Consider the following 10,060-nt stretch of genomic DNA (forward strand, 5'->3'; position numbering starts at 1 on the left):
AGATCCTGTGTGATAGAGACTGTGTCCTTTCAATGAAATACTAAATTCAGAAACACAGTGACGGTGCTAATCCTACCAGGCTAGGAGCATTCTATGAAAGGAGAATGCTTGCATTTACATGTACATGCTTGTACTAATACAAAATAATTTATTCTCCTTTCTTGGCTCTTGCTTTGTTCTCAGAAGGGTCTCTGACTTATCTGCAAGTACAGAAATGATCAAGTGCCAGTAGCTTAATATTTGTGCTGAGTCATCAAGTCCCCATATGTGTGCATATCTCTGAATCTCCCACTATAAAAGTTTTGCTTTCCCACAAGAGCTCTGTAAACATCCCCCATCTGTTCAGCTAACAGGCACTCCAGCACATAAAGGAGATAGTTTTAAAATAACAGGTAATTGCTCATAGTGAGTACTCAACAGGTATTTAATAATGTTTGCTATCACTTGTTTTGTTTCCTCATGAGAAGGATTTATGGATTTCCAAGCCTGATGTGATCTCCCAGGTGGAACAAGGAGAAGAGTCAGGTGCCCTGACTCTCCAAGTCTCCAAGACAAGAGAGATCTTTAGAGGCAACTGCACTGGTGAGAGTTTATTTTATGTTCATTATTTATCTCTAAGGTCTCCCCCATTCATTGTAGAACTGTATATGGTCTCCCTTACTATAACTTAGATCAAAAGGATGTGTTTCCTTGAGAAACACATGCATATACTCAGTGCTTCCACATGACTCTAATATGAATTAGAACCAGAGGACACTAGCCAGGAGAGTGATTGCTGAGGGGAATTCCAACAGTGACAGCTAGCCAAAAAGTCCAGTCAAAGAGCCTTAAAAATGCAGTCTTGCATCACACTAGTACAGTAGCTATCTTAGACTTAGATGACATTGATGCATGGAGTTCCAACAAATCCCCAATGGTCTCTTGGATCTGTCTCATCTCAAGTTAACCAGTATTGTAAAGCGCTGTCATCTATCAGTGGTCCCTTTATCCATCTTTTATCTGAGTGCTTGGAAGGGATCTTGTGATCCCCTGTGTGGAAGGGATGCAGAAGATTGAAATCTTGGTTTTCAGTCTTATAAATAATGATAGTTCAATGTATTTTTATTCTAGTAGATGATAGGAGCATCACTGAAGAGGCCACTCCTCAGCAGGAAGATCCTGAAAAGACAGAATCACACTGGAAATTAGCTGGGAGACCAGCAGGGGATATTACCCGGAATCCTGAGTGTGGAAAAATCTCTGAGAGGCAGGGCAGGTTGGAAAGGAAAGAGGGAAATTCTGTAGGGAAGAACCAGGGTAAATCAGTTCACCATGAAAGAGGTTTGGGGGGACACAAGAGCATCATTGCCCAGGGAGAGAGTCCGAATACATGTATAGGATGTGGGAAAAGCTTCTGTCTGAGATCAAATCTTATTACACACCAGAAACTCCACATGGGAGAAAAACCTTATAAATGTACTGAGTGTGGGAAAAGCTTCCTTCAGAACTCCAAACTTAGTCAGCACCAGGGAATCCACATGGGAAGGAAACCCTATAAAAGTCTGGAATGCAGAAAAGGCTTCACTCTGAGCTCCACACTCATTCATCACCAGAAAATCCACAGGAGAGAAAGGCCCTACAAATGCACCGAATGTGGGAAAAGCTTCAATAAACACTCAACGTTTGCATGGCATCAGAGAATCCACACCGGAGAGAAACCCTTCAGATGTTTAGTACATGGGAAAAGCTTCAGTCGGAGCTCAACGCTCATTCAGCAGGAGAGAATCCACATGGGGAACAAACAACATAAATGTGCTGAATGCGGGAAGAGATTTAGTCAGAACTCAGATCTGATTGTACATCAGAGAATCTACACAGGCGAGAAACTCTATGCTTGTACTGAGTATTGGAAGAGTTTTAGCTGCAGGTCAATGCTTATTAAACATCAGAGGATCCACACAGGACAGAGACCCTATAAGTGCCCTGAATGTAAGAAAAACTTCTCCTGGAGCTCAGACCTTATTCATCACCAGAGGATCCACATGGAGAAGAAACCCTATAAATGCACTAAGTGTGGGAAAAGCTTCAGTCAGAAATCACAACTCATCCAGCACCAGAAAATGGTCAGTCCTGAGGGTCTGGGTTAACAAAGGGGACATTCTTCTTACCATCCACTTGACATTTAAAGCATACTTAACGTTGTAGGAATTTAATTTATGCCACTTTACAATTTATCTCCCTTTTTCCAATTTTTTCCTCCTTCTCTCTTCTTTAAGCAAAACAAGCCCACAAATGTCCCTGACTCTCTCCCTCTTCTCTTTTCTTTGCTGCTTCTCACTCTCCTTCACTGCATAAAACAAACCCATAAAGCTTTCAGAGGGACACTTTGCAGTTATATGCCTTCCTCATGTATCCTGCCTCTTGCACTCAGGATGCTTTTCACACTCCCTAATGCTGCTGCTCTATCCTCTGCTACCCAGCTAGTGACTGACCATTAGGGCTGTCAGCTGAGTAGGGAACGCTTCCTGTTTCAGATACAGATGACATTCGAGGAAGTGGCTGTGTAGTTTACCCAGGAAGAGTGGACACGTTTGGATGAAAAGCAGAGCGAACTCTACAGGGATGTCATGTGGGAGACATTTGAGACTGTGATCTCACTGGGTGAATGATTGTTTTCATTTGCTTAATAAATTCTGCCCAAATATTTAACACATCATGACATGTTTTCTGTCTTGTGAATAGGATTTCTGGTTCCCAAACCTGATGTGATTCCCAGATGGAATGAGGGGAAGAGGCATGCGTCCCAGATCTCCAGGCCACCAAAAAAAGAGAGGTTCTGAAAGCTACCCAGACAGGTGAAGAGTAAACTGTTGAACCAACTGAGAAACTATCCATGAGTAAAGTATAATGCTGGAATTCCAAGACAGCCATCCTTTAATACAGTAATAATATTTGGTGACCATTATAGTGTTACACATGTGCAAAGGGCATTCATTTAGTGAATTCGTATCAGAGTTATGACTAGGATTTAGGCATTCCTGGATGCTAGCCCTGTGCTTAGTCCTTTAGTCCAATGGGTGTTAGGCGTCTAAATACCATTAAGGATATGAGCCTTAAGGCTTGTCTACCTTACCTGCTGGATTGATGGGCAGCGATTGATCCAGCAGGGGTCGATTTATCATGTCTAGTCTAGACATGATAAATCTACTGCCGAGTGCTTCCCTGTCGATTAAGATACTCCACCAGGGCGAGAGGCGCAAATGGAGTCGATGGGAGAGCATCAGCCGTCGACTTACTGCAGTGAAGACACCATGGTAAGTAGATCTAAGTACGTTGACTTCAGCTATGTTATTCACGTAGCTGAAGTTGCGTAACTTAAATTGATCCTCCCCCAACCCCAGTGTAGACCAGGCCTAGGTCTTCATTACTCTGCTTCAGAATTGGCCCCATCCTTTCTCGAAAGATTTGGCTCCTGATTACCAGTCTCATAAATAGTTTTTAGATTTGGGATAAATCCTTTGCCATTCTTAGTTCTGGGGATTGAAATTGTTTTCCTCCAAAGAAATCATATATATTTTTATTTCAGCAGATGATGAGATCTTCTTGAGTGAAAACAAGGAGGAGAATTCTCCCCTGAGAATACACAAGACAGAGACACTGAATATGTGTACTGACCTTATTAAACATCAGAGATCGCAAATGGGAGAGAGGCCATATAGGTGTTCTGACTGTGAGAAGAGTTTTAGTCGGAAATCAGATCTTACTCGACATCAACGAATCCACACAGGAGAGAAACCCTATACATGTGCTCAGTGTGGAAAAAGCTTCAGCCAGAATTCATTGTTCACTCGGCACCAGAAAACCCACAGGGAAGTGAAACCCTATGCCAGACTGAGTGCACCCACTGATTCCTGTGGAAGACACATTAATAATGCATGAGAGATGGGACAGAAATCAATGATAGCTGCACTTTATGGGGGCACATGGACAATGTGTGGCACTGCCAAAAATAAACAGATTAAAAACTACATCATGTGAGGGAAGTGGGGCGGCAGTGATTAGGAGAGGGAACATGTGCTAAGTTGATTGATTCTTTGTAGATCGTTTTCTTGGCAAAATCCTCCCCCAGGAGGAGTGTGTGTTGTGAGAATGGAACACCTGGAATTGATGAGAAACAGATGGGAGGTATAAACCAGAAGGTGAGGGAGCTAGATGCTCAGCACAGTGCGCTGAAAGGAGCAGTCATTGTAGAGATCAGGGAATGGGTGTGTAGAGCCAGAAGGAGATCCTGGGGGATCAAATATTTAGGGATCATTGGGGTTGTAACAGTCTTGGGGTTCATTAAATAACAAACCAGTGAATAAGGAAGGAATACAATTTTAATAAAACAAACTGTAGAGCTAATGTGGTGAACTGCACACAGCCATGCAGTGTATCCAGTCCCCTGCATCCAGGACACATCTCCAAATTCCTATGTTCATAATACTGTCCCTTATAAGGGAGCATCTCTAAATTATAATCGTCTACAAACATATCTCTATATCTTCCCTCTTAAAGAGAAACAAATTAACTCATATATATATAGCTAACAGCTATCTAATAACACATGCATTAAATTCTCAACCTATGTAGTACATTTCCATAAACTCAATGTGTCACCTACATAGTAAGGAGAGGTTACCAGCATATCACTCTTGATTGAGTCTTTACCACTCACTTCAAATACCCATTCCCCAGGCAGATTAGCAAGTCTCTATGGTCTTTCAGGATGTTTAATTTCCCGTTCTGGTGTTCTCAGAATCAATCTTTCATTACAGTCTGAGTTGTTCCCTTGTTCGTTGGCAGTTTCTCCTTTATGCATTGATGATAAAGGATCAGTTAGATGGGAAATGCCAAAGTCCACATCTACTGTCAATGTGTTGGAACTTTCTGTATGTCTACACTACAAAATTAGGTTGAATTTATAGAAGTCGTTTTTTTAGAAATCGTTTTCATACAGTTGATTGTGCATGTCCCCACACAAAATGCTCTAAGTGCATTAAGTCAGCATACTGCATCCACAGTACAGAGGCTAGTGTCGACTTCCGGAGCTTTGCACTGTGGGTAGCTGTGGGTAGCTGTCCCAGAGTTCCCACAGTCTCCGCTGCCCATTGGAATTCTGAGTTGAGATCCCAATGCATGATGAGGCAAAAACAGTGTCGCAGGTGGTTCTGGGTACATGTCATCAGGCCTTTCTCTCCCTCCCTCTGTGAAAGCAACGGCAGGCAATCGTTTCATGCCTTTTTTCCTGGGTTACCTCAGCAGGCACCAAACCACGGCAAGCATGGAGCCCGCTCAGCTCACCGTCACCGTACGTCTCCTGGGTCCTGGCAGACGTGGGACTGCATTGCTACACAGCAGCAGCTCATTGTCCTTTGGCTGCAGATGGTGCATTACAATTGGTAGCCATCATCGTTGTACTCCTGGGTGCTCTTTTAGACGACCTTGGTAAGGTAAGTCAAGGGCATCTGGGCAGACAAGGAAGTGACTCAGCCAGGTCATTCCCATCTTCTGCCGAGCATCCAGGAGATGACGATGGCTAGCACTCGTACTGCACCATCTTCTGGCAAACAGCCAGAAGATGATGATGGCTAGCAATCGTAATGCAGCATCTTCTGCCAGCCTAAGATATAAAAGATAGATGGAGTGGATCAAAACAAGAAATTGACCCGATTTGTTTGGTGAAATCAACAGCCTGCTAAACCTAGGGTTTTGAGTTCAATCCTTGAGGGGGACATTCAGGATGACAGTTTGTGTTTTTCCTTGATGCAAAGCCACCTCTTCTGTTGATATTAATTTCCTGTAAGCCATGTCGTCAGTCGTCCCTCCCTCCATCAAAGCAACGGCAATTGCTTTCACGCAAAACCAGGTGAGGAGGCAATGGCAGCACCGTGACGAGAATGATAAGGACATAGACATGGTCATAGACTTCTCACAAAGTACGGGCTGGGCAATGTGCCCTGGCAATGTGCACATAATGCTGATGAGCTCTGCATGAGCTCTGCATGGTCACCTGTGCTGATCAACTTGCCATGCTGGCCAAACAGGAGATGAAATTCAAAAGTTCGTGGGCCCTTTCCTCTCTACCTGGCCAGTGCATCTGAGTTGAGAGCGCTGTCCAGAGCGGTCACAATGGACCACTCTGGGATAGCTCCCAGAGGCCAATACCATCGAATTGTGTCCACACTACCCCAAATTCAACCTGGCAAGGCCGATTTCAGCAGTACTCCCCTCATTGGAGGTGGAATAAAGAAATTGATTTAAAGAGCCCTTTAAGTAAAAAAAAAAGGTCTTCGTCATGTGGACAGGTCCAGGGTTAAATTGAGGTAACACTGATAAATTCGACCTAAAGTTGTAGTGTAGACCAGGCCTGGGATTACTCGTAGATCCCTTTGATTATGTTGAAATATGTCCCCCTGGTCTGTCTGGTCTACACAAGACCTTGGATGCAGCTGTTCTTTAATGGTACCACTTTGGTCTCAAGTATTAGAGGTGTGATTCTTTGGACACTCTCCATTACCTGGGTTAAGAGATGGGAGATCACAGGCCCTTTCGTCAAAACAATATTTCTGCTTCCACTTCTCATTTTCTTTCATCTTCTGTATGGTTTCATTGTTATGAGATTTCAGTAAATTCTCAGTAACTGGTAAATTATATATCTGATCCTTCTTCCCATTAACATCAGAGCTGGAGGAAAGCCATTCTCCAAGGGTGTACTTTGGTAAACCAGTAATCCTTTATACAAATTATCCCCACTATCAAAAGTCTTTTTCATAAGGTTCTTTACTGTCTGTATAAATCTTTCCACAAATTCATTTGATTGGGGATAATTTGGATTTGATGTTTTGTGATGAATATCCCAATCTATGGCAAATTGCCTAAAATCTGCCCTGGAAAGTTGCTGTCCATTGTCGCTACAGACTTCATCTGGAATTCCATGCTTGGAGAAGATTCCCTTCATGCTAGCTATCACTGACTTAGTATTGTGCAGTGTGCCAATGTCTGGATGCAGAAAATAATAATCTGTAACTCTGAAATAATCCTTTGGTTGCCAGGTAGATAAATCATGCCTACCTTCTCATAAATCCTTTGTGGAACTGGATGAGGTCTCAGTGGCTCTGCCTGTTGGCATGGCTTGTATTTCAGCATGAAAAGCAGTTTCCGACCACATGAGTAATGTTATGATTGATCCATGGCCCGTACAGCGCCTCTTATGTTTGTTGTTTGCACTTCTCAAATCCTAAATGACCCTTGTGGATCTTCTGTAGCATTTCTTTATAAGGCTCATTGTAATTGCAACCTTACTGCCCTTGAAAATCACCTCACCTATCACAGTAAGCTCATGTTTGCAGTTCCAATACTCTCTTATACTTGGACAGCAACTGCGTATTTCTTCAGGCTACACTTTAATTATTACTGCTTTAAGGATTCCCAGTGATTCATTTTGCTCCATTTCCGCTCTTATTTGTTGTAGTTTCCTGTCAGCTATGGGAATTGACTTTACAATCAAATCTACATAGGCTTTCAGCTCCGTCTCTGAAGTGTTCTCTGGTTTCTCCCTTTGTCTCTGCTTTCAGTTGCAAACACAGGAGTTAACTTCAAAATGACTGCAGTTTCCTTCTCATTCAGCACTTCTGACATGGTCTTGGAGTTCATTAAATAGCAAACCAGAAAGAAATAAAACTTTAATAAAATGAACTGGACAACTATTGTGGTGAACTGCTTCACACAGCTCTCCCCACCCCCACTGCCTCCAGAGCACATCTCCAAATTTCTATATCCATAATACTGTCCATTATGTGAGAGCATCTCTAACGTACAATATTCTACAAACATATCTCTACAAGTCTGGTGTTTGTTTTGAAGGGGAAATAGCTGGGTGCTGTGTTGATAATCAGCTTGGGTAGCAGGAGAATGGAACATAGTGAATTAAAAAGAGGAGACTATTTTAAGCAGCTTGATTCCTGTGATTACAGCCTTGAAGGTGTCCATATATCCTGACTATACTCCCTCCTAGGCTTTTGATTGCCATTACATGCTGTAACGCTGTCTACCTCAGGGGAACACCCTACACCCCCATGTTCATCTTTATAAAATGCTTGTGTGGTATCCAATGCAAAGTTTGTCATGTTGAGTGTCTTCGGAAGGCCCATGATGCACTGCACATGGTTGTTATAGTGATGTTATAATAATTGTTACAGTAATATTATAGTGATGTTATAGGTTATAATTTCATGTATATAGTTATGAGGCTGAAAATGTATCCTCGTGCCTTAAGGGAAGCCCTGGAAAAACTCTCCAAGAACAGAGAGACAGTTCACACCTCATCAGGGCAGGTATGGGACAAACCCAGCCCAGCCTTACAGAAACAAAGGGTGCTGGCCTAGGCAGCAACAAAAGAATCTGTTAAGACTCTCCAGGGAGTCACCCTCCTTCCTTCGGTCAGTTTGGAACTGCGATGAGGTAATGCTCACCTGACTCTGAAGGGCAGAGGGGGTGGGAGAGGCAAAGTCAAGAGGGAAGAAAGGACATGATAAAAGGGAGAGCCATTTGGCTTGCTCTCTCTCTCTCTCTCTCTTCCACCTACATCTATAGACATCGCACTAAGCAACTGAAGCGATGACCAAAGGGGAGAACCTGGCTGAAGAGCAACCAGCCAGCCTGTGGTGAGAAGCATCTAAGTTTGTAAGGACACTGAAAGCGTTAAGATCAGCTTAGAATGCATTTTGCTTTTATTTAATTTGACCAAATCTGACTTGCTATGTTTTAATTATCTTTATAGTTAATAAATCTGTTTGTTTATTCTACCTGAAGCAGTGCGTTTGGTTTGAAGTGTGTCAGATACTCTCCTTGGCCTAATAAGCCTGGTATATATCAATTTCTTTGTTAAATTGATAAACTTATATAAGCTTGCAGCGTCCAGTGGGCATAGCTGGACACTGCAAGAAGGAGGTTCCTAGATTTGTGTCTGGGACTAGAAATATTGACTAGTGTCATCCAGTTGCACAATCCAAGGAGCAGCTTACAGGCCAGAGGCTGTGCATGAACAGCCCAGGAGTGTGGATTCTCACTGCAGAGCAGGGTAAGGCTGGCTCCCAGAGTCAAGTGATCTGCAGACCTAGCAGATCACTGGTCTGGATAACATCAGAGGGGAATGTCACAGATGCCCAGATCCTACACTCAATAGTTTGGTATTTTTCATAACACTTTAGTTTGCAGCGTTAAGTTTTCAATGTCCACTCCGATGCAATAAGAACTCTTTCTTCAATATTCTGTGTTGCTTAGTCCTTGGTATTAGGGTCTGATTTCAGATATCATGTTTAAAAAGTGCTCTGGAGTATCCTCTTAAGGAATCCCAAGGAAAAAGAGTTGTTCTCTGGGTGAATGTCAAATTTCTCCGAGATCTCTTGGGGACAATGAAAAGTTCCTGCAGGCATAGAATTTCTCTTCATGCCTCTATTAAAATTGACAATATATCCTCATCTCATGTACTGTGTTTGAATTCTTCATCAGCAAAAAGAGAGCAGCAACAGAATGTAATGGAGAAGGACAGCAGGACTGATTAGATACATCAGAGTGATGACTGGAAGGTAAGGTCTCACAAGTAGATATGAAAAGGAGTCAGACTATTAATTTTGGAAGAAGAGTAAGATATATAGTATGAAGGCCATACATGTGCCCTTTTCTCCTCTTCACATTTGTAAGAAGATGGGACCATTTGGATGGGGAAGGATAGTTCAAGGGTTTGAGCATTGGCTTATTAAACCCAGGGGTGTGAGTTCAATCCTTGAGGGGACCATTTAGGGAACTGAGGTAAAAATCTGTCTGGGGGGTTGGACTAAATGATCTCCAGAGGTCCCTTCCAACCCTGATGGTCTGTGATTACTAGACTCTACTTTCCTGACATCAGCACCTTAGTCTTAACCAGAGATTGACAGGTTAAGGGGACAAACTTCCATATAAGAGCTCTTCATCAAGTCCCCAGTTCCTTGTACTGCTTCAAAAAGTTAGAGACAGATTCTAGGAGACCCAGACATAAGCC

The 10,060-nt window shown here is 42.8% G+C and overlaps 1 protein-coding gene across 4 annotated transcripts; it reads left to right on the forward strand.

The window, feature by feature from the left end:
- The first annotated feature begins 323 nt into the window (after window positions 1-323).
- LOC116824935 (uncharacterized) lies at window positions 324-3,814 on the forward strand. Of its 4 annotated transcripts, XR_012656763.1 has the most exons (4): window positions 411-582; window positions 1,114-2,102; window positions 2,722-2,834; window positions 3,569-3,814. XR_012656763.1 is itself a non-coding variant. In XM_032780575.2 (3 exons), exons 2-3 carry the CDS (start codon window positions 1,434-1,436, stop codon window positions 2,746-2,748), a joined length of 696 nt encoding a protein of 231 aa, XP_032636466.1. In that variant the 5' UTR covers window positions 411-582; window positions 1,111-1,433; the 3' UTR covers window positions 2,749-3,560. The 4 variants fall into 4 exon arrangements, 2 of the variants coding, with proteins under 2 accessions (XP_032636466.1, XP_032636465.1); XM_032780575.2 differs by lacking the exon at window positions 3,569-3,814 and having other exon boundaries at window positions 1,111-2,102; window positions 2,722-3,560; XM_032780574.2 differs by lacking the exon at window positions 3,569-3,814 and having other exon boundaries at window positions 2,722-3,560.
- The last annotated feature ends 6,246 nt before the right edge of the window (window positions 3,815-10,060 follow it).

The sequence above is a fragment of the Chelonoidis abingdonii genome, chromosome 1 (assembly GCF_003597395.2).
Source record: "Chelonoidis abingdonii isolate Lonesome George chromosome 1, CheloAbing_2.0, whole genome shotgun sequence".
In the NCBI taxonomy this organism is placed as follows: Eukaryota; Metazoa; Chordata; order Testudines; family Testudinidae; genus Chelonoidis; species Chelonoidis abingdonii.

Excerpts from the sequence above, each read along its gene's own strand:
- LOC116824935 (XM_032780575.2), top strand. The coding sequence starts at position 1,434 with ATGGGAGAAAAACCTTATAAATGTACTGAGTGTGGGAAAAGCTTCCTT. Across the intron at positions 2,103-2,721 it reads TCATCCAGCACCAGAAAATG|GATTTCTGGTTCCCAAACCT; the intron begins GTCAGTCCTGAG and ends TCTTGTGAATAG.